This window comes from Microtus pennsylvanicus, chromosome 4, assembly GCF_037038515.1.
Source record: "Microtus pennsylvanicus isolate mMicPen1 chromosome 4, mMicPen1.hap1, whole genome shotgun sequence".
Classification (NCBI taxonomy): Eukaryota; Metazoa; Chordata; class Mammalia; order Rodentia; family Cricetidae; genus Microtus; species Microtus pennsylvanicus.
Genome location: NC_134582.1, coordinates 56,799,648 through 56,823,717, shown reverse-complemented (window position 1 = coordinate 56,823,717; position 24,070 = coordinate 56,799,648). Strand labels below are relative to the sequence as shown.

The following is a 24,070-nucleotide window of genomic DNA, read 5'->3' as shown; positions in this document are numbered from 1 at the left end:
GAAGAAGCAAGCCTGGGTGTAACAACGGTGTGGGCACAGAGGAGAGGAGAGGCCTGCACAATGTGGAGCCCAAGCCGGGTTGTGGCACTTATGCCTGCTTCCAGGATGCCACTCCTGGTGCAAAGCTCCCTGGGTCTAGCTGGCCTTCCACCAGTTTTGTGTTTGGAGAATTTAGGAAAATAATTAAGTTTCATTATTTCCCAGAGTATTCTTACATTTTCACCTAAAGTTGCGAAGGTGGTTTAAACAGCTGCAAAAGATGGTATATGTAGAACATTTCATTTATTTTTTGTTTTATGTGCTTGTATGTCTGTATATCATGTGTGTGCAGTGCCCTTAGAGGCCAGAGTGGGAGTCAGATGCCCTGGAAATGGAATTGAAGACAGTTGTTAGCCACTGTGTGAGTTTTGGGACCTGCCCCTGGGCTCTCTGGAAGAACAGCTAAGCCATCTCTCCAGTCCTGCCACACATCTTACTTAGTGTTATTTTGAGCTGAAACTTGTACAGGATTTTTTCCACCATGGCCATAGCTAATTCAGTACTGTGATAATCTTCTTAATGCCATAGCTATTTAGATGTCATGAGTATTCATTAAAATATGTGAGTATGTAAACGTATCTGTTTGTGTCTATATGTATGTATATGTATGTATATAGCTCATATACATGTCTTCTTAATGTGTATATGGTATGTGTGTGCATGTGTGTGTGTTGTGTGTATGTATGGGGTGCGTGCATGGGTATGTGTATAGTGTGTTGTAAATAGTGTGTGTATGTATGTATGATGTGTGTGTGCGCACGCGCACATATGTATCTTGCATGAGGCAGAGTTTCTGGCTTACCGCTGCATGATGGACCTCAAGCTCCTAGAAATTCTGGTCTTGCCTCCCATCTCACCTTAGGTGTGTAGGAATCACAAATGCATACCACTGCATGGGTCCTGACAATCTGAACTCTGCTTTCATGCATGCTTTATTGGCTGAGCTATCTCCCCAGAGACAGGGTTTCTCTGTGTAGCCCTGGCTGTCCTGGAACTAGCTCCATAGATCAGGCAGGCTTTTAACTCACAGAGATCCACCTGCCTCTGCCTCCCTGAGTGCTGGGATTAAAAGTGTGCACTGCCACACCCAGCTTTTGTTTTGTTTTGTTTTCAAGAAAGAGTTTTTCTCTGTGTAGCCCCGGCTATCCTAGGACTAGCTCTGTAGAACAGGGATTTGCCTGCCTCTGTCCCCCGGATACTGGGATTAAAGTTGTACCTCCATGCTTGACATTTTAATTCTTTTTTTTCCTTTTCAAACTTGGATTTCATCTCTTTTCTTCAGTGGAATCTTGTCTTAGAGTTATTCTATGCATAGAAATCTCTTATTGGCCACCTCACATCTCTATAAAACTAAAAAAGAAATATTAATAGAAACATATGCAAAGACTTTGAAGTTTGCTTAGACCATCTGGGTCTAAGGGTTAGGAAATTTCTAGATTAAGTTCCTATAATTCTAACAGTGTCTAGTCAATCAAAATATCATAAATCTATAATATATTTTAAAAAATAATTATTGAACATAGAGAACAAATCTTGGAACTCTGTTATTGGGTAGCTGGGCTCTCGTTTGGTCCCCACATTTGGGAGTGGCTGTCATTTACAGACAGACCTGGGGTGCTCAGCACCACCCACGTCTGGGAATCTCATCAAGCAAGAAGAGCTGGATCTTGGTTAGCTGGTTAGCACACTGCCACTTGGGTCTGTCTTCCGAGGTCAGTGAGCGGAGCACAGGGCTCTAACGTGAAATGCCTTTCATGTCTGTCACTCGACAGCTCAATTAGACCCTGCAGTTCCATAGCCAGTAAAGGCCTGGACTATGCCTGACCTCTGGGAGGATCTTTTGCCCAGGCTGTGGAGCCTCCAGCCGCGGCTCCAGGGTTTGAATGGGACTTTTGTTTGTCATGCAGGAGGTGGTCATCCCCGGGGCAGTGTGCCTTTCCTCTGTGACAGGGGAGCCGGCCCTTTGTAGACGATGACATGGCACCTTCCTTCTTAGGCAGACCAAAGAGGACAGAGGGAGTGGACCACATACTCTGGAGACCACAGTCCCTGCTTAAAGACCCAGCCAGCCCTTTTTATCACCAACTTGGATAAAAGAAGAAGAATTTTAGTTTCTTTCAATAGTTTTTCTTCCTTTTCAGTAGCTTTGAATCTTGTGGTTATTTCTGCATAAGTACAATATGCAAACCTGCTGATTGCCAAAGACTGTCTGTTCTCGTTCTCTCTCTCTCTCTCTCTCTCTCTCTCTCTCTCTCTCTCTCTCTCTCCTTCTCCCTCTCCCTCCCTTTAAGGCCTTTGTGGGGTTGGAGAGATGACTCAGCGGTTAGACATACTGGCTGTAGAGGGGTCAAGGATACACAAGAAAACCCACAAAATCAACTACCTTGGACTCATAGAGACAGAACTGGCAACCAGGGATCCTACATGGTCTGACCTAGGCCCTCGGCATATATGTTATGGGTGTGTAGTTTGGTCTTCTTGTGGGACTCCGAACAGTGGGAATGGAGGTGCTGTCTCTGACTCGTTTGCCTGCTTTTGGGACCCTTTTCCTCCTATTGGGTTACCTTGCCCAGCTTTAATATGAGGAGAGGTGCCTGGTCTTATTGCAACTTGATATGCCATGTTTGGTTGATATCCCTGGGAGGCCTGCTTTTTTTTGAAGGGAAAGAGAAGAGGAGTGGATTGAGGTGGGGACTGTGGTTGGTAGGAAATATATAATAGAAGAATTTTTAAAAAGGCACTGAGTCTTCCAGAGGACTCAGGTTTGATTTCTAGTGCTCACACGGTGACTCACAACCATCTGCCACTCCAGTCTCAGGTGATCCAATGCCCTCTTCTGGCCTCCATGAATGTGTAGGCACATACCCATATGAATTAACACACACCACACACACACACACATACACACCACATACACACATACACACCCCACATACACACGCACACATACACACACACACATATGAATATAACTGATGGAAGTTGTAAGCCTTTATACATTGCAAGCCTCTTTGTTTTAACCAGTGCAGGCAGGACTCACTCCAGCCCTGCACTGTTGCTTCCAAGATTTGTCTCTGAATCTGAGTGTGGTGGCACATGCCTGTAACCTGGGGAGGTAGAGGCAGGAGGATTGGGAACCTGGGGCCAGTCGGACTGTGTACAAGACTCTGCTGCAAAAACAAAACTCTTGGTCAGAATAAATTCACTTCCACATTTTATTATTATCTTCTCTGGATCATTTGAAGCAGAGAGCTAGCATATTCTGCAATGGCTAGCCCTGGGATTACAAGTGGGTGCCACTGAGGGAGGCTTTTTACATGAGTGCTGGGCGCCGACTTAGGTCCTCATGCATGAACCGCATGACTTTTCTTTGTTCTGTCTTTGGAAAGGTTTGAGCCATGCTTAGAACAGTCTCGCTTTCCCCAGTGCTGATGTTTTCCCTTGTGGAAGGCATCTGCCTTTATCAACCACAGGCCTTGGGGATGCGAGGCACCAGCATTGCCTGGAAAGCAACCTTTCTTCCCTGCTTCCCTTTCAGGGCAGTCTCCTGGCACTGCCGCCACCCTGTCCCTGGTGAACGAGGCACAGTATCTGCTGGTGAACACATCGAGTGTTCTGGAGCTTCAGCAACAGCTGAATGCCAGGTTAGACACTTTCCCTGGGGATAGGAGAGACATGTATAACTATTTGCCCTTAGGGAGCCTGGTACCCACCTAGGAAGGAAAGATCTGGGAGTTGGTGAGTCCAGACCCTTCAGTTACAGGTGAGAAATGTGGCCCGGTGAAGTCAGCGAACACTTGGGGAAATTCTTGTTTGTGTGCCTTCCTTCCTCCCTCCCTCCCTTCCTCCATTCTTTCTTTCCTTCCTTCTTTCATTCCTCCCTCTGTCCATCCATCCCTACCTTTCTAAATTGAGTGTGTGTGTGTACACACATGTGTGCATGTTAGTACAAGGGTATACATGTATTCAATTGGGTGTAGAGGGTAGAGATCACTCTTAAGCTGCTTTCTCAGTCACTCTCCACCTTGCTCACAGACAGGATCCCCCTGTCTCTTCCTCTCCAGCACTGAGATTACAAGTGTGTGTGTGCCTGCCAGGGATCAACTCAGATGCACAGCGTTTGACCAGCTAAGCCATTTTCTCAGCCCCAGTCCCTGTTAATAATTCTGAGAGCTCTCATTTACTGCCCGTGCTGATCAGCCTACCGTTGCTGTAGCAAAGGTTTGGGACAATCAACTTGTCAAGAGAATGTGTGTCTTCTGGGGTGTCAGTCATGTTGGCGGCCCCGTGGAAGAGGACATGGTGAGAGAATGGAGAAGAGCTGGGGACACCCACGGTTCCGTTTGAGGACACGTCTCCTGTGACCCAAACATCTCCCAGTTCGGGCCTCTTAAAGCTTTCACCATTTCTGGTGGGACAATGATGGGGATCCAGCTTCCACTGTGGGCTTTGGAGGATATTTAAGGTCAAGACTATAGCATCTGCATGACCTCTCTCTTGATACTCTCATGAAACACGGAGAACCCCCAGCTCTGGTTTTAATTATTCTATTTCTACACCTTGTTTTAATTTGTTACCAGCTCGACCTGATTTCATCGCCCATCTTCCTCTTGCCCCTGTCTCTTAGGATTCCTGCCCTACTTCACACAAGAGTGATTATAAAAGCATTCTGAGTGTGACCACAAGCAGGTTTTTGTTTGTAAGATACACCTTCAGACACAGTGTCCCTGGCGGCTCACTGCCCCCAGTGTTCTCCCGAGGGCTCAGATACTTTTAGGATACCATCCCAACTCTTGGAATTCTTCCTTAGAGGAAATGCAGGCCTGGTAGCCAGGGAAAGTCATCCAGCTGTCTGTCAGGCCTCGGTGGACACAGGCTTCTCTTCTCATTCGTAGTCCTCAGGCCAGGGAGGTAGGTGTGTACTCTGGGCACATCATGGAACGTGTGGTCTTGTGCACACACGTTCACACCTTGAACACCTACACATACAGCTGAAAGGGGCCACGGGACTCTCCTTGACCTTCCCTCGAGATTGGATATCGGAGTTTCTAGTCTTTTGAGAGAATACACAATAGGGTTCCTTGGCCATGGACCAAGTTTCCTCAGGTGCAGAATTATGACTTAGCTTTGGAGTTTCTGGTGTTCTGAATTTTCTCAGAACCAGGGAACCCTTCTTTCAGACATCCAGAACAGAAGAGAGCGGGTCCTTAATGTGGAAGGTTAGAAGACAGGCTTGCTGTGGCCCTAGTTCCTACCAGCAGGGCATATGCTTCCCACCAGCTGGAGTAGAGCAAGGCTGGCTAGCCCCGAAGGATGTCATAGGTCAGAGACTGAGCCAGGCCTCAGTGTTTCTCAGTGTCTGTATGCAGATTGATCCTCCATTTGCATGGTAACACAATAGCTTTCAGAGAAGAAACCTCCCCTTCCACAAAGCCCAAAGGCGTTTGTACCAACTTTGAAAGTAAATCCAACTGTAGTCCTCTCCGGTGCTGGAGCTACTCACAGCTTGCAGTGAAGCTAGGCTTAGATCTCCCGGTCCCAGGCTCCATATGCGACCCCTGCCATTCAGAAGGGATGTCACAATTCTTCCACGCCAACCCCACAGCCTTTCAGCTCTATCCCCAGAGCACTTTCTACCATGTTCAGTGACTGTCTCCTGCTACGTCCCAGCATATTCCAATTTAGAAATTCTAGGAATTTGTTGAAGTATACAAAGTGCAAAAAAACCCCAAGCCCACAGCACAGAGAAGTTTACAGATGCGTGCACCCGAGTGACCCCCAGATCAGGTAGAGACCACACCTGACTGAAGCCATTCTTATTTAGATTTCTTTCACTGTAGACAGTTTTGCTCATCCTTTGATTTAACACAGTGTGTGCTCCTGTGTCGGAGAAGTCCTAAGAACTGTCTTCAGTGTATTCCTCTGAATGGACTGGGTGTATGGGAACCCAGAAGGTCATTTTGTAGATGCTCATGGCAATAAACAAAACTTTCATTCAGGAATGATATGAGTTGGCCTGGTGGTATAGGCTAAAATCATGGTACTTGGGGTGCCAAGGCATAGTGGAGGCCAAACTGGGTAACAGAGGGAGATCCTGTCTCATTAAACAAAGGATATTTTCCTCTATGATCTTTTATATTTTTTTTCTTATGTTCTGGCCTGTGTTAGAGAGTGTGGTCTCTGTGCTAAGAAGATCTTTGTCTGTCTATGTCTTGTCCCATGTTATAGAACTGGTGTTTTCTGGAGGCTTAACTTTTATTCTGTTCATCAGGTTTCTTCAGCTAAACTTGTCTTCCATTTGCTTCCTATGGGCTTCTCCCTGGAGGTGGGACCATATCCTAGGGAAGGGCTGTGGAAGTGTCTAACAGATAACAGATGGGCGTGTCTTGCTTTTACACTCATGAGAGAAGTTTTTTGTGACCATTTAGGCCTCAGGCATAGTCAGAGCTGGAGTGTGAAGTGTGTAGAACTGTCACAACAGTGTGGGCACCCGGCAACTCCCTCCGCTTACCCTTCTTGGTCTGTTTTAACAGTGACAAGCATAGAAAAGAGGTGCCATTCTCAGTGAAAGATCTCGTCTCCCGCTTCCGTGCCAACATCATCACCAAGGGAGCGAGGGCCTTTGAAGAAGAGGAATGGGATGAGGTTTCCGTTGGCTCCTTGCGTTTCCAGGTAAGTTTTAGGAGGTGGTTCTCCTTCCCCAAAGGCTGCAGTGACTGTTGATCTCAACTCCAGAGCTGGATGGTGGCAGGTACCCCTCTCTCCACTTACCATCTTCTGTGTGTCGTGTTTGGGCTTAAGTCTGTTTTCTGGGAATGTTGTGTCCTCTTTAAAGATGCTGGGCTTCCCAGTGCTGTAGAGCTTGTAGGGGGGACCCAGAAGCCTAGTGACCCCTTAATGCTTTCTGTTGCTGTTGCCTCTCCCCTCCCTTCCTCTCTCTGTTATCCCTTCCCTCCTCTCTCTCCTCATCACCCTCCTTTTCTTTCTTAGTCTACTTTTTCTCCCCTCTCTTTCCTTCTCCTTCCTCCTCTTTTCCTTCCCCTTTCTTTCTACGCTCCCCTTCTCTCTTCCTTCCTCCCCCCTCTCTTCTCCCGCCTCACCTCCACTCCCTCCCATTTCTTTTCCCTTCTGGCTTCTGCCCTTAATGGCAGCTGGGGAAGAGATTATAGTTAGAGGCAGACACATTGTCATCTGCTCTCAGCTCCCAAGCCTTTGCAGGAGTCTTAAATGCATGAGAGATGGAAGGGAAACCGCGTTCTGCATCTTCATCCTCACATGACTGACAAACTCATGAGCTCTGCCTCTGAGCCTGCTCATCTCTCTGCCTGTAAGCTTGGCCTTCCCTCCAGTCTCCTGCCTCAGGCCTTTGCCCTGTTGCCCCTTATACTTGTATTGCAACTGAACATTGGCTTAGAGGTCACCTCAGCAATATGATTCTCCTCAGCATGCTGCCTGCAACATCTGAGCGACCAGGGTGTAGATCATGTCTGCTTTTTTCCCAGCTTGCTCTGGGACCTAAAGCATCCTGGTGGAGTCAGTGTCCAGTGAGCCATTGTTGGGAATTCAGACAGGAGCGATAAGGGCTAGCTGGGGGCTGCAGAGGATGGCTCACTGGTGGGCAATGCGCTCAGCTCTTCAGTGGGTACGAATTGATCCTACTAATTGCAGGGGGTGTAACCGGACTGTCTCACGACTACCTGTGTCCCCAGGCTTATGCTTCAATGCAACACCAGTCCGACACCCAGAAAAACAGTAAAAAGATCGCCATCGCCATCAGTGGACCTCAGGCCTGGGGCGGGGGATACACAAAAGGCCTGGTGATCCTTCTTACCCATGAACTACTGAGCAGTTACTAACTCGAAAGCCATTCTCCTTTCTTTCTCCCAGCATTCAGTTCTGTCTTCCCCACCTACCTAAGTTCTGCCCTATCAACTAGGCCAAGGCAGTTTCTTTATTCATTAACCAATGAAAGCAACACACAAACAGAAGGACCCCCTACACCACGTAAGTAGTTAAGAGCACTGACTGCCCTCTCAGATGGCTCAGGTTTGGTTCCCATCTTAAAAAAAAAGAATAAATCCAAGTAGGCGACGCGTATGCACCAAGACTGTCACTAAAAATTATCGAGGCTGTTTTTCTTGTGACTGAATACCTGATAAGAAGCAGCTTGAGGGAGGAAAGGTTTATCTGGGCTCATGGTAGCTACAGTCCTCCACGGAGGGAAGGCGCTGGGCGGAGGATGGGAATGGCTCTCAGGTGTGGTGCCACAGTGAGGCTGCTTGCTCATATCTGGGCCAATCAAGAAACAGTGAACAAAAAGCTAGGGCCAGCTCTAGGCCCTGCCCCCAAGTGACTACTTCCTGAGAGCAGCTCCACATTGTAAAGAGACCACAATGTGCCAAAATAGCACCCCACGTGGGGGATTTTACATTCATAGCACAACAGAAGCTGAGTCATTAGGAACTGTTTCATAGCTTCAAAGAGCTAAGAACATCAACTCAGACAGACCAAGCTTTTACCCTGAGAACTGTGAAGTGTGAGGAGGAGGAGGAAGAGGAAGTTCTTCCTGTATTGACATGGAAGGGGACCCAGGTGGCCTTTCAGATGTCAGTGTGCTTCCCACAAAGTTGCAGAGGCAGGGTTAGGTGTAGACCTTAGTTTGGGGTGATCATCAGCCATGTAGCAGCCCTTGTCTCTGAGAATGGGGAGGTTGGATGGGTTCCTTTTCTGATTGCTGTAGTCACTGAAAAAGCAACTCAAGTGAGGAAGATTTAATTTCAGCTCACAGCTTGAGGGTATTGTCTGTCATGGTGAGAAAGACAGCAACAGGAGTGAGGCGGCTGGTCACGCAGAGTCCACAGGCAGGAAGAGGAGAGCGTGGATGCTGGAGATCAGCGGTGGCTTTTGTTGAGTCTGGGACCACAGCCCATGGGATGGTGATGACTACATTTAGGTTGGGTCAGCACACACCCACTAGCCCAATCTAGAAAGTCTCTCATAGACGAGTCTGCAGGAGAGTCTCCCAGAGGAGCCTAGATCTCCCCAAGCTGCTGTCTGTTTACCACAGGGGAGATGAAGACTGTGACTTTCCCCTTTTGACTCTGCACGGGCTTGTATTTTGGCTTGTTTCTCAACAGGCATTTATGACAGTAAATGCTTTCTAAAGATACATATTAAAAGAAAACTAAGGAAGGCTTAAAAAGGAACTGTGTATGAATGCATATGTATTTATAAAAGAATATCTGGCAAATGTCTCCTGCCACCTGAGAAACTTTTCTGAGGATCTTTTCAACAAAATGATGAGATTTTGATGCAAAGTGTTGCCTGTGAGGAGAAGCTGTCTGGACCTGAGTTTGGTGGCTGCTGTTGGTCCCTGGCATCCCTTCTGCCAGCTCGTGGGAGACACTGTTTTCCAGGGTAGCTGAGAGTGTCTCCATATGAGCTGAACTGGCCCGTCTCAGGATCCACATCCCCAGCAGTGGATGCTCCCACTTGAGCATGAAGGTGTGTGGGGCCTGGGCTTGGCGTCCCTCTAGTAGTGTCTGGACTCCCGGACACATCCAGATAAGCTGCTGGATGAGGAAATGTATCTTAATTGATGTTGTGAGCACCTGCTATTCTTTCCAGCACCCTCTACCACTCACAGGGTCTGGGAACGTGGAGCTCCGAACCACACGGACACCATTTCCCAGCAGATGGATGCCCATCAGCTAGAGTGCAGACTATAGCACAGGCCAGGGCTCAGCTGCACAGTGAGTGCTTCTAACCTCGGCGAACCATACTGACCCACGAATAAGCAGAGGCACAAGCAGCCATGGGGAAAACCCAGTTACTGACACAGTGATCCTAGCTGTTCAGGTAGCTAAAGCAAGAGGATCTCTTGAGTTCAGTTCATGTACTGAGATTCTGTCTTTTTAAAAAAGCCCTTTTGCATCTTGCATGTGTAGTAAAAGAGCAATCTCATCACTGCCAAGATGTAAACTTGCTGTTAATATTGATGTCTTTCCCCTCTTGTTATGAAAGTGGTAAAGGCTCTGGCCAATGACTGCTGAGTCCTCTCATACCATATGACCTATGCCAAGCAGATGGAGGGGATTTTATTTATTTTTGTATTGGGTATGTAGGCGTGTATATCTGTAGACACATAGAAAATACACATAGACTTTGCTTGCTTCTTCAATTACAGAATACGAGTACCCCCCCACCCCTGTTCTATTTCAAGGTCTTTATGATTTTTTTTTTTAAAAAGTCTTATGTAGCTCAGGCAAGCGTTGTCATGCTGAAGATGAACTTGAATTTCTGATCTTCTGCCTCCACCTTCTGAATGCGATTATAGGCATGGATTGCCACACCTGTTTTATGCAGGGCTGGGGTTGGAACCCAGGGCTTCATGCATGTGGGCAAGCACCTAGCTCATAGAGCCACGCCCCCAGCTTCTTGTAGATTAATTTTAATTCTTGTGGTAAGCATCACTAATCACATAGATGTGTTATCTTCAGTACCGTGTGATGTCTAAGATACAAGTTTTCCACACTGTCAGCATTATGTGGACAAATCCCTGCTTGTGATTCTGTGTTTATACTTCTACTTCCTTTTTAGGTTAAATCTCTGTGTGCATAGTTGGTGCCCTGAGCCTGGCTCAGTGGTGGTTTCTGTTTGTCTTTGCAGTTCTGAGTGTTTTCCGTCCTTCAGATTCCTCCCACCTCTAGGTACCATCAAGATTGTCTTTTGCTCCTTTCTTTGTGTCCGCTGTTCTTGTGCCTTTTAGCCCACAACCTCAGATGGTCCATTCCCAGGAAATGCTGCAAAGAGGGGCTGCGTTTGTGCTCAGAGGTTGGTCGTATGTTTGTGATTCCACCATGCAAAGCGTGATGGCCTCATTGCATTTCCCTTCTCCCCTGCCAGGTCCTGGGGCCTTGTCACAGGTGTCAAATGATATGTATTGACCAGCAAACAGGGCAGCGGAACCAAGATGTTTTCCAGAAGCTTTCTGAGAGTCGGGGGAGAAAGGTAGGTATGCATGCCCAACTTGGAAACCCCATTTTAAGATCTTGGCATGCCATTGGCACATAACTATTCTGACAGGAGTGCTGAGTAGTTTTCAGCAGTGGAGGGTTTGCTGCTGTACCCTCCCAATGCTCTAGTCAACGTCCCTAGCTTGCTCCTGGTTCCCTGTTGTTTTCCTTGCCATCCAATGTCTCATCCTGTGTTGGTTGCTGTTTTATTATAAGCATTTTAATGTTCTTAGATCTTATTGAATATAGAAGGAATATAAAAATAACAAGGCTGGGGATGTGGCTCAGTGGTAGAGAGCTCACTCACCTAGCACGCACAGGGATCTGGCTTCCATCCCTACCACCACATGAAAACATTAATCCTACTATCCTGATAACTATTTTGTTCACCACAGAGATCTCATTAAAAGGTCAGATGGCTCCGTGGGTAGAGGATCTCCTGAGAGGGCTCGGTGAAGTTCATGATACCTAGCCCAGCAGTTCATCTTCTTGGGGATAAAAGACTCAGGGTTGCGGTTGTAGAGTCTTGATTATAAAAGCTGAGTGTCTGATATACTGATTCACTAGAAACATTTATGTTTAGCGTTGTATCTTCTGTTAGGATTTTGTGAAGAGTTCCAGCCATTAAAGCATTCTTGAAGCAGGGTATGGTGATAACTCCTAGATCCCTAAAGGAGCTCAAGGACATCCATGGTTACATAGAGAGTTTGTAGTTGCCCTAGATTACAGTGAGGCCCTGTCTCAAATAAATAATAAATTTATAGGCTGGGGAGATAGCTCAACCTGTAGAGTGCATGCATGCCTTGCAAGCTGAAGAGCTCTGTCTCTCTCTCTCTCTCTCTCTCTCTCTCTCTCTCTCTCTCTCTCTCTCTCTCTCTCTCTCACACACACACACACACACACACACACACACACACACACACACACACACACACACACACGAGCTGAACTGGACACTTTGATACATGCTTGTAACCCCAGACTGGGAAGGTAGAAACTCCAGGGGCTCTTCAGCCAGCCTGCCCTACCTGGTGAGTAACAGACTATGAGAGACCTGGTCTCAATAAGCGATGTGGATGGCACCTGAGAAACAGCAGCCAGGGTTGTCCTCTCGCCTCCATATGCACACACGTGTGCACCTCTACACACATGAGCATGCCTCTGCATTCTGGAACGCTGGGATTAAAAGCCAGCTGCAAATGATTTTATCAACTTTCAAAATAATATGGCTTGTCTTGTGACTATCGCCTCTCTCACAGGTGAACTTTGGTGTGTACCTGATGCACGCGTCCTTGGATTTATCCTCTCCCTGTTTCCTGTCGGTGGGATCTGAGGTGCTGCCCGTGTTGAAAGAGCGTGGAGTGTCCTGACTCACCTGCTTCCCAGAAATACCCGGGCGTTATCGTCTAACATTTCTTCCCCAGAGAGCATTAAAGTTTCTCTTCACATTGTTGTCTGCGTTATTGAGACCTGTGACTTGATTCAGTAGAACTTAGTCTTAGAATGAGTACCGCTCATTGCCTTTGGAGACCCAACCCACTCTTAACCGGTGCCCCCTGACCTCTGCTCACGGGCACTGACCAGGCTTATCAGGGCTGCCCACACCTAAAAAGACATCCTCACATCTCACATCCAAACAATGAGCAGCTGTAGACAATGGAAATTTTTTCATGATACTCAGGATATGAAGTTTTTGTTTGTTTGTTTGTTTTTGTTTTTGTTTTTTATTTGTGTGGGAGTTGGTTCTCTCTACTCGTGGGTTCTGGAGATCAAACTCAGGTGTCAGGCTTGGTGGCAAGTGCCTTTATCGGCTGAGGCATTTTCTTGGCCCCATTTTTAAAAATAGTTTTACTGGGCCAGATGATGGTGGTGCACGCTTTTAATCCCAGCACTCGGGAGGTAGAGGCAGGCAGATCTCTGTGAGTTTGAGGTCAGCCTGGTCTACAGAGCAAGTTCCAGGCCAGTCAAGGCTACACAGAGGAACCCTGTCTCGAAAAACCCAAACCACAAAGTTTATTGGGTACATTTCAACACTGCAAAAGGTCAGCAGGCTGTCAGCAACTAGAGAACATCTGCCTGGCTTTCATTCTATATATTTCTGGAAGCAGGGGTTGAGACAGGGCTTCCATCTCTCAGGCTGGCTTGATTTTCCTGTCCTCACCTCCCAAGAGAATGAACCACCATACCATATTCAGCTTGATTTATATTTTTGAAGGTATTTAGTTATCTATCTATTTATTTACTTATGTATGTGTGTTCACACTTAAAATTTCTGTTTTTTTTTCTTAGTTTAAAAAAATTTTATTTTTAGATAGGGTTTCACTGTGTATGTCTGGCTGGCCTAGACCTTATCTGGTCCTGAACTCATGGGGATCTGCCTGCCTCTGCTTTTCGCATACTGGGATTATGTACCGACTTCTACATCTTTCTGATGGACTGAATCTTTTTATTTATACTATTTTTTTTTGTTCCGAGTATATTTTTCAGCTGTCTAATATGTCATGCTGATATTTCTCAGCTATCTATGAGAATTATGAGCCTCCTCTCATGAATAAATATAAATCTTGAAATTCTTGAAAGAGTAACAAACTTAGTGTAGTAATTTCTCAAAAGATTATATATCACGGCTGTGTTGGATTTATTTCAGGTGCACAATGGTGTTTTAATTTTATAAAATGGAGTAGGTTTATACGTTACACAAGCCTGCCCAGCTAGAGAGTGTGCCTCTGTACATCCCAAGCTCTCTTCTCCACAGCGTCACACTTGCTAATGTTTGTGAAACAATAGCTTGAGCAAGCACTCTGCTGCATGCCTCACAGATCCCAAACACCCCATGGAGATAAGCAGAGAGGCGAAATTACCCAGTGAAGATGGGAGTAGAACCTAGCGGAGATCAAACTGGAGCTGGGTCCTAAACTGCTGACTCATGATTGTGGGCAATGTTCTAAGCACTTCAGGTGGAGAGAACAGTGTGATCCTCTTGAAGACGATTGTGAGTTTACTAGTTTCACCTCTATAGATAAAAAAACGGAGGCCAAGGTCAGTTGCTTGATCTAGGTTTTCCACCTGGTAAGTGATAGACCTGAGGCCTGAGGGGCTGAGGTCTGAGGGGCTGAGATTGAGGGGCTGAGATCTGAGGGGCTGAGGTCTGAGGGGCTGAGATTGAGGGGCTGAGGCCTGAGGGGCTGAGGTCTGAGGGGCTGAGATCTGAGGGGCTGAGGCCTGAGGGGCTGAGGTCTGAGGGGCTGAGGTCTGAGGGGCTGAGGTCTGAGGGGCTGAGGCCTGAGGGGCTGAAGTCTGAGGGGCTGAAGTCTGAGGGGCTGAGATCTGAGGGGCTGAGATCTGAGGGGCTGAGGTCTGAGGGGCTGAGGTCTGAGGGGCTGAGGCCTGAGGGGCTGAAGTCTGAGGGGCTGAGGTCTGAGGGGCTGAGATCTGAGGGGCTGAGGTCTGAGGGGCTGAGGTCTGAGGGGCTGAAGTCTGAGGGGCTGAGGCCTGAGGGGCTGAAGTCTGAGGGGCTGAGATCTGAGGGGCTGAGGTCTGAGGGGCTGAGGCCTGAGGGGCTGAGATCTGAGGGGCTGAGATCTGAGGGGCTGAGGTCTGAGGGGCTGAGGCCTGAGGGGCTGAAGTCTGAGGGGCTGAAGTCTGAGGGGCTGAAGTCTGAGGGGCTGAGATCTGAGGGGCTGAGGTCTGAGGGGCTGAGGCCTGAGGGGCTGAGATCTGAGGGGCTGAGGCCTGAGGGGCTGAGATCTGAGGGGCTGAGGTCTGAGGGGCTGAGGTCTGAGGGGCTTAGGTCTGAGGGGCTGAGGCCTGAGGGGCTGAGATCTGAGGGGCTGAGGCCTGAGGGGCTGAAGTCTGAGGGGCTGAGGCCTGAGGGGCTGAAGTCTGAGGGGCTGAAGTCTGAGGGGCTGAGATCTGAGGGGCTGAAGTCTGAGGGGCTGAGGCCCGAGGGGCTGAGATCTGAGGGGCTGAGGTCTGAGGGGCTGAGATCTGAGGGGCTGAGGCCTGAGGGGCTGAGGTCTGAGGGGCTGAGATTGAGGGGCTGAGATCTGAGGGGCTGAGGTCTGAGGGGCTGAGGCCTGAGGGGCTGAGGTCTGAGGGGCTGAGGCCTGAGGGGCTGAGGTCTGAGGGGCTGAGATCTGAGGGGGCTGAGGCCTGAGGGGCTGAGGTCTGAGGGGCTGAGATCTGAGGGGCTGAGGCCTGAGGGGCTGAGATCTGAGGGGCTGAGGCCTGAGGGGCTGAGGTCTGAGGGGCTGAGATTGAGGGGCTGAGGCCTGAGGGGCTGAGGTCTAGAGTTTACTCTCTGATCGTTCTGATCATTGTTGTTTACAGCAAGGGGCTTTGCTTCAGAGGTACAGGAAGCATGGTAAGAACAAATACCCAAGTGTGGTTTTCTCCCCAGTTGCACCTCCCATTGCGTTAACAGAACAAGTTCAGAGGGTCTGGTGGTTTGTGTCAGCCAATCACAACACGATACTGATTTGATTAGCAGTCCAAGGATAGGGGTACATCCATGAGATGTGAGATTAGTCTGGGGGAAGCCAAGGGAAGTCCTGTAGAGATGGACAGGACAGGGCCATCACCTGCCCTCTTTTACCTACAACTGCCTCTGGTCTCAAGGGCCTTCAGGTGTTGAGAGTAGTGAGACCCCAGATCCTGAATTTCTTGTAATCCCCTGATCTGAGTGCCTACAGCTGCTCTGAGCACGAGACCTTCAGGAGTTCCTGATGGCAGGAGAGTGGTTTCTGGTGGGTTTGGCTGGGGCCTGGCTATCTCTGCCATCTATAATCTGCCCCTGAACACAATAGAGGGGGCATTCTTGGTGAATTCAAGGATGACCCGTGTCACTGTCTCTCTGTCTGTGTGTGTTTGTGTATTTTAGCCTCCAGCCCCCTTGCCCGAAGCTCGCGAACTGGGTAAAAGCGCACCTTTATTAACATAACTTGGAAATTCAAGGTAGATGGACTGCTGTGATTTCAAGGCTGTCCTGGTCTACAAAATGAATTAATGGTCAAGCCAAGAATGTTTCACAGAGAAATCCTGTCTTCACTGAGTCGCTGAAAAAAGAATGTATATAGCTTAAAATGATAAATGTGTACAGATGTATGATGTTGGTTGTGTTGTATTTTGTGTTCTGGACTGGAGAAAGACATTTGATTCTAGGAACTGCTAAGAAAGGTATTTTGACTTTAAAATATGGGCTTAAAGATTTGATGTTTTGGAAAAGAGGTTCTGCTTTTGTCTCCACAGAGGATGAGAACCTGAGGATTTATTTGAGATTTAAATGAAACTCGAGGCTAGCATGTGGTTTGATTCACCAAGACCTTCAGAAATGTGGAGTGTAAGCGGCGGTAGCCGCCATCATGGCCGCAACTGCCCTGCAGAGCCAGCCGGGCCAAGCTCTCACCGATCTGCCTCTTTCCTGTGGCCGCTACCCGCGTCCGAGTGTGGCTGGAAAATGGCAGTAAGTTGCAGTAAATACCCCCAAGAATGCAGTGTCCCTGCTCAGCAGGAAGTAGCCAGACAGATTGACAACGCCCAAATTCCCTGATTGCAGGGAGGCCCCTTCCCTGGTTGCAGAGCAGCAAGCCTGCTTCCCTGAGTTTTGCTCCACTCCGTGCACCAGTTTGGACCCAGAACGAATGCAGCTGGGGCTAGAAGGCAGCTGGAGCAGAGCTTTGCTAGGTGGCTTTGGTGGAAGGCACGTTGCCTCAGGCCAGTTGGTGCCTAGCCTGGTGGATGCCACAGCAGTGCCAGAAGTATCAGCAAATGCAACAACAATTGCTGGAGCTGAGACAAGCTGGAGCACAGACCTCACTGGGCTGCCCGAGAACGCAGCGGTGGGACAAGGAAAAGGCAGTGGCAGTTCCAGGCTCTGCACGGCGAAGAGTCTCCACCAGAGCAAATTTAAATCAAGAGACTGCCCTATTGTAGGAGCAGGTGGACCTATGGCTAGTACAACAAATGTCTTGTTCATTATTCCATTTGTATGACATCTGTTAATATTGCGAATGCCTCTTATGTGGTGAAACAACCCAATGGTTACTTGAATAGCCCTTGAAATGTTACAATTAGCACACCAGATTGTAACTGTTTAGCCAAAGGGATGGTTGAATACCATAGCTCAAATGGGAGGTTAGGTCCAGTGGTGACTGGGGACCCTACTGCTGGCAATCTTAATGCCTGTTGCCATGGGCATTCATCTTTGAATCCTGTGTAAGATCAGACAACCCATGAGAGTACAGCATATGGTCACTTAGCAGAAGCAGGATCAGCTGAGCTGCTAGGGAAGCCAAAGAGGTGCATGAGCGAGAAGGTGTCTTCCATGCACTCAGCTGACAAGAATGAATGTGCCACGGGGGTATGGCAGCTGGGGTATGTTATTTAGGGGACTGCTGAAGGAACAGTGGTTTCTGACTGCTCCTGGGGTCATGGCAAAGCCACTCCTAAAAGTCCCGAGTCTGATATGGTCACACACCTCTGTTCACTTGAGGGGAAAAGGGTGTGTGGGAAATAGTATGAGGAACCAACAGTCTCTGGGATACTTGAATCTACCTGTCTTACAGGCTTAAGTTGCTCTCTTGTGTTCCCTAAAAGCCAGTATTCTCCTGAGGAGATGCTGTCACTCTCTCCTGAGTACAGGTTCAATAGAGTGCTGGCCAAAGTGAATCTAGGTGCAGTAGAGACCAAAAGGCTGTGTGGTCAGGAGGGTTTTCCGTTTTATAAAAAATTTAGGGGGGACATGTTGGGAGCAGTGAGACCCCAGATCCTGAATTTCTTGTAATCCCCTGATCTGAGTGCCTACAGCTGCTCTGAGCACGAGACCTTCAGGAGTTCTGATGGCAGGAGAGTGGTTTCTGTGGGTTTGGCTGGGGCGTGGCTATCTCTATATAATCTGCCCCTGAACACAATAAAGGGGGCATTCTTGGTGAATTCAAGGATGACCCGTGTCGCTGCCTCTGTGTGTGTCTGTGTATTTTGACCTCCAGCCCCCTTGCCCGAAGCTCGTGAACTGGGTAAAAGCGCACCGAACGGAGACACGGGGGCACGGTGCGCCGTATTCAAGCATGTCCCAAAGTGGCATTTGCTGTTTGGAGTGACAGTGCCTTGATTGGATGATGCTATCAGGACCAATTTTGCCCTCTTTGCCCTCCTTTCCTTTATTCATGGGGAAGTGGTTATGGTTTAAGTTGTCCACTTGACACGACCTAGGATCGCCTTGGAGACAACTCGGGACACACCTGTGAGGGATGGTCAAGGTTAATGGGTGTGTATCCATCTCAAATAGGGGCAGCACCACCCTAGAGGCTGGAGTCCCGGACTAAACAGAAAGGAGAAAGCGAACTGAGCGCCAACATTCATCTCTGCCTCCTGATTGGATGCACTGTGATCAGCTGCCTCATGCTCCTGCCACCATGTTCCGAAGAGATGCTCTTCTTAGATTGCCTTTGTCATGTATTTTGTCTCAGCAATAAGACAAGTACCTGTGGAATTTTTTTTTTTTATTTTTCGAGACAGGGTTTCTCTGTAGTTTTTTGGTTCCTGTCCTGGAACTAGCTCTTGTAGACCAGGCTGGTCTCAAACTCACAGAGATCCACCTGCCTCTGCCTCCCGAGTGCTGGGATTAAAGGCGTGCGCCACCACCGCCCGGCTGGAATATTTTTTTACACTGTGTGAGTACATGCCACTCTGATTAGTTTAATTAAAAAAAAAAGCTAAACAGCCAGTAGCGAGGCAGGATTTTGGGGGCAGAGAGAATGCTGGGAAGAGCAGGACAGACGGTACTTAGATGAGGTAAGCGAGCCTTGGGGTGGCACGTAGGTTACTAGAAAGGGGTTCATTTAAGTTATAAGAGCCAACCTTTCATAATCAAGTCTCCATGTGGTTATCTGGGAGTGGGTTCCTGTCAGCCAATCAAGAGTGTTTTTGTGGTACCTGACGAAAAATTCTACCTACAAGTAGCTAAAGGAGAGGTGTGTGTGTGTGGGGGGGTCACCAGGAAGAGAAAATATAGGCTTTAGGCATCTAGAGGACCTGGTGGGGATTAAGATCTTTAGGGACCTGGCGGCAACCCCAAACCTCCTTTGGTATGTATTGTTTCAAGCACCTGGGATTTCTGAGAAAGGCCAGGCCTCTCCCATCACAGGGCCAGCTCAGGGAGCGCATGGAAACTGAAGGGAAGCTAGGCCACCCACAGCCTCTTACAGGCTCTTTCATCCTCTTTTGTGCTAGCAGAATGAACATCTACGTATTTCCCTTTACAAATCCCTAAATTAAAGTCATGGCAAATAATACTCTCTCTGAATAAGTGACAGAAGACCTCTAAATCTCACCTGAAAACTGAGGAAAACCACAGTTCTTACTGTGGTACAGGACAGTATCTTGAAATGCCCAAGTTGAGCCATGTCTACCACCCGGTGGCAGCATTAGGTAAGCACAGTTTTTTCTTTCAGGATTCTGAGCACTAGTTGATATCAGGTCAGCATTTCTCAACAGCTGAGTATCGGTGAGGGTTTTTGGATTCAGAGGAAAACTGCATCACTGGTGGTGGGGTCCTTCAGAAGGGACGCCTGCCTGACTGACTGCTTCAGCACCTTACTCCCCAGTCTGCTTAGCACAAACCAGTCTTTTGGGGTCTATTTTTCTTATATTTGTGCTTTATTTTTCCTTCAAGGATGTAGCCTTGTTTTGTATAGCCTGCTCCTCTCTCCTGCTTCCCTTCCTGTGTATGCATGTGTACCTCCACACATGTGCCCAAACATGTGTCTATACAGAGAGCTGTGTGCGTCCAGGACTGTACGTCCTATATTTGACTGCTGAAGCGATGACTGCAGCAGTTCCTCATCTTGGGGTCCTCAGGGCTCTCTGCAAATTTATGCCTTCTCTTTTACCTCTGCAGGGGCAGAATCTAGTACCCAGTTTCTGAGTCAGGGTGGTCCTGACTGACTTTGTGTCCAACCCCTTCAAAAGCTGTCAAATGGACACTGATTTTGTTGTTATTACATACATTCATTTATTTTTGTGTGTGCCTGCGTGTGTGGAACTCAGGACAACTTGTGGGAGGTGATTCTCTTCTGACACCGTGTGGGTTATAGGGAAAGAATTCGGGTGGTAAGGCTTGGCGAACAACTTTACCTGCTGAGCTATATCATTAGCTGCAACTCAAAATCTGAGCCCAGGGATCAAGAGACTGAACAGCGCCTGCTCTTGGTTCGTAGCATCTACCTCAGTCTGTGGAGTTCATGTGAGGAACACTGATCTAGCCTTCCATGACAAACCACATGGAATAGAGGTGCGCTGTTCACAGAAGTCCTCCACCTCAACCGGCTGACAGCCGGCAGACACCCCTAGACGTGGTGGGAGACGATTTTAATTGCTTCATTCCAGTGATGCGCTCAGATGACAGCCGCAGCAGGAGAGACACCGCCGAGCCCAGCTGAAATGACCTATATAACCAAGGGTTTATTACCTGACACCTTTCAACTTGAAACATTTGTATCTTGGAAGTACAGAACTGCCACAATCAAAAGCCAAGCTAAGCATGGTGCTTGAATGAGAACTGTTGCCTCAAGGTTCATGTATTTGAGTGCTTGGCCCCAGTTAGTGCTGCTTGAAGGGGTTCCACAGCCCTTAGCAGGTGCTTTGCTGCAGGATACATGGTGCCGAGAGTGGGCTTTGAGAGTTTACAGCCCCACTCCACTTCCCTCTCATTTTTCCTGCGCATGGAAATTCATGGGGGGAATTTTCCACAGTGAGGAAAACCACGGTTCTTATAAAATTAAAGGTGATCACTTAGCTTCCTGCTCCTGCTGACTGTTGCCATGGCTCTCTTGCTCACGCTCCCTCTGGAACCTTGTGCCAAAATAAACTCATCTTTCCTGAAGTCACTTTTGGTCATGGTGTGTCATTGCAGCAACAGAAAGTCACCATACACTGAGTGACACAGATTTGAGAAGTAGGCAGCACCCTGAGGCCGGGAAAGTGGCCAAGAAGCCACTGACTGAGTGTGCATGCAGGCGAGGAGACCTTCTAGGTGGAGCACATCCAGAACCCTTGACTTAAAAAGGCAGGTTACGCCTGGTGGTGGTGGTGGTGCATACCTTTAATCCCAGCACTCGGGAGGCAGAGGCAGACGGATCTCTGTGAGTTTTGAGGTCAGCCTGAACTACAAGAGCTAGTGCCAGGACAGGCTCCAAAGCTACAGAGAAACCCTGTCTCGAAAAACCAATAATAAAAAACGGCAGGTTACATGACCATTCGTACCCAGTGGTCAGCGCTGAGCCTGAGGCAGAATCCCATCAGCACACACTTCCACTTAGGGAGCGAGCCGGAGACACACGTGACCGTCTGTCATGGCAGCCCTGTACATGTGCCCTTGGGTATGGTTACATTCACCCTTCTCTATGGCTCTTAGCTCCAAGCTCTGGTGCAGCCTCCATTTTTCCAAACCCTGGTCCTCTGCAAAGAGCAACTGCTCTACACTGCTGATTCATCTCTCAGGCCTCCAACAATCCCATTCTAAAATGTATTTTACTAAGTTCTTCTCTTAGGCCCTAAGGCTTAGGGGATTGAACACCCTCTTCTGGCCTCCACAGGCATTGCATGCATATGGTGCATAGGCAAAAACCTATACATACAAATATTAAATCTTTTGCTGTCTGGAAGTCTGGGGATGAGAAACTGCTTTATTTTGCAATTCTAAGTTTAGGGATTCCAGATTTCTTCCCTTCCTGCAAATAAAATTCATTATATGTGCAGCTGGAAGCACCCAACAGGTACTTTGAACAATTTTAGAGATATCCCTAGATAACTCCTTAGCTTCAGGCCATATGCTTTATTCATTCCAGATGATTGTAGGCAATCATCTTGCCCAATGTTTCATTGTTCTATTGCATAGAAACCATTTTTCTAATCTTCAGAAGTCTTGGGAAGCATTTTCCCCAGATGAGATCTGTAGCCTCAGGCCAGAGCTCCCTGAGGTTGGGTGAGAGGAGGCACTGCAGTCTCTTCAGATCTGTTCTCAGAAGTCACACACTGTTACTTCTACACACTCTTTTCGTGGGAGCAAGTAACGAAGCCATCCCAATTAAAAAAACGGGGAGCGGGTATGGTGGTACACGCCTTTGATTCCAGCGCTCAGAAGGCAGAGGCAGGCTGATCACTATGAGTTCCAGGACAGTCAAGACTGTCTGGTAAGACTCTGTCAAAAAAATATCAAAGAATGGAGAAACAGGGTTCACCTGTTAATGGGGGAAGTGACCAAGTTATGAAAATATGAAGGGAGAGAGGAAATGGGGGGACATGAGGAGTGTGGGGAGATGGGGGGATGATGAATGTGAGGGAAATTTGGGGGAAATAAGGGGTTTTGGACAAATGGAAATATGAGGGGTGTGGTGAAATTTGGGGGATATGAATGAGGGGTGTCTGCTGGCTGTCAGCTGGCTGATGTGAGGACCTCTGTGAGATGGTACATCTCTATTCCATGCGGTTTCTCATGGAAGACCAGTACTCATCCCCTGAACTCTGCAGGCTGACGCAGATTCTAAGACTCTCCATCATGTCTGGGAAGGCACGCAGCTGGAGTGTGAGGTGGCTATGCTGTGTCACAGTCACACACGGAGAGGTGGCTGTGCTGCTCAGCTTTCTCCTTTAGTGCTAGCCCAAGGGATGGTTCCTCCACTAGTCAGGGTGAGTCTTCTAGTCCTCATTCAAACTTTTCTGGAAACATCATTAAAGACACCCTTAAGAGGCATGTTTTCATGGTGAGTCTAATTGCAGTCAAGTTGTGGATAAAGACTAAGCATCAAAAATCTGAGAAGGCAGAAATGAGTCAAATAGGGTGCATCGTGTCATTAGAGAGGCTGAGGCAGGAGGATCGTGAGTTTGAGTCAATGTGGGCTTCACCAACGCCTCCCCAACTTTTGAGACTGGGTCTCAATTACGTAGTTTTCCTGGAACTAGTGCTGTAGAACAGGATGGCCTCGAACTCACAGATCTGCGTGCCTCTGCCTCCTGAATGCTGGGATCAAAAGGCATGCCCCACCACGCCCAGCTCAAATTTTGTCTCAAAAACTAGTCTCCCTACCAATCAAAACACTAGGACAACTGATAAAGGAATCAGAGGCTGTGTAAAAGAGAGGCCAGAGAAATCTCCAGGAGGGTGTACATACTAGTGAAGAGTCGACAGAAACGGCACCGCCACAGATGCGAGTGAAGCTGCTAACTGATGGACAAGGATTTCTATTCTCTTGAAACTAGAGAGAAGGGAGAGGGACGAATTAGGAGCCCTCTTGGTTGTGAAGAACGACAGATGCTGCTTTTAGGGAGACAGGGATTAGGAATCAGCAATGCAGCCTGGGAATGGAAAAGGCGGTCAGTTCTTTTTGGAAACGTTAGGGGTCGCCTGTGAGCAGCAAAGAGAGCTGATGGAGTATTGCGGCTCCAGGCTGGAAGAAGCAGGGGGACTGTCAAGCTTCACTCAAATTCCCGGGATTTCGAGTGGAATCCTCCGATTCTTTCCCGCGTTTTCATTGTTCTGAGATCTGTCCAGAAGCACCCCTCCTCCTCTGCTGCAGATGGTCCAGTTAGAATTTCCGGAGACCTAACCGAGGAGAGGGGTGGTGATGATGGACAGGTTCAACCATAATTCTTAGGGTGCTCTTGGGGCCCGGCTTTGGGGTCGTGGAGCCTGGCCTTGCAGCCTATCGGCTCTCATTCCGGGCGCCCTTGGGCTCAAGAAAAGCTGCTGGGATTTCTAGGCTCCTACTCCTCAGCTCCTTTTCTCTTCTGACGCAAACCTCCCTGGAGTCCTCCTCACCCGGGCTCAGGATTGCGGTCTCCTAACCACAGGGTTGCAGAGAGCTGGTTCCTCGCCTCTGTGTGCCTAGCAGAAAGGCCGGTCCTATCGTCTTCATCTGCAAAGGGTTGTGCTGTGTTCTGTCCCAGGGGTAACATAGTCAGAGAACAGTCTTGTCCCCAATCCAGTGCCCGCGCTCCGAGGCTGGTGCTGCAGGGACCTG

General features: G+C 48.3%; 1 protein-coding gene across 1 annotated transcript in view; it reads left to right on the top strand.

Moving 5' to 3' along the window:
- Positions 1-12,502, top strand: part of Mocos (molybdenum cofactor sulfurase) — a 46,788-nt gene extending 34,286 nt beyond the window's left edge. The window contains exons 12-15 of the mRNA XM_075969158.1: positions 3,578-3,683; positions 6,573-6,711; positions 10,945-11,049; positions 12,314-12,502. Coding sequence (XP_075825273.1) covers positions 3,578-3,683; positions 6,573-6,711; positions 10,945-11,049; positions 12,314-12,424 — 461 coding nt within the window. The 3' untranslated portion in view covers positions 12,425-12,502. The remainder of the gene's footprint in view (positions 1-3,577; positions 3,684-6,572; positions 6,712-10,944; positions 11,050-12,313) is intronic.
- The last annotated feature ends 11,568 nt before the right edge of the window (positions 12,503-24,070 follow it).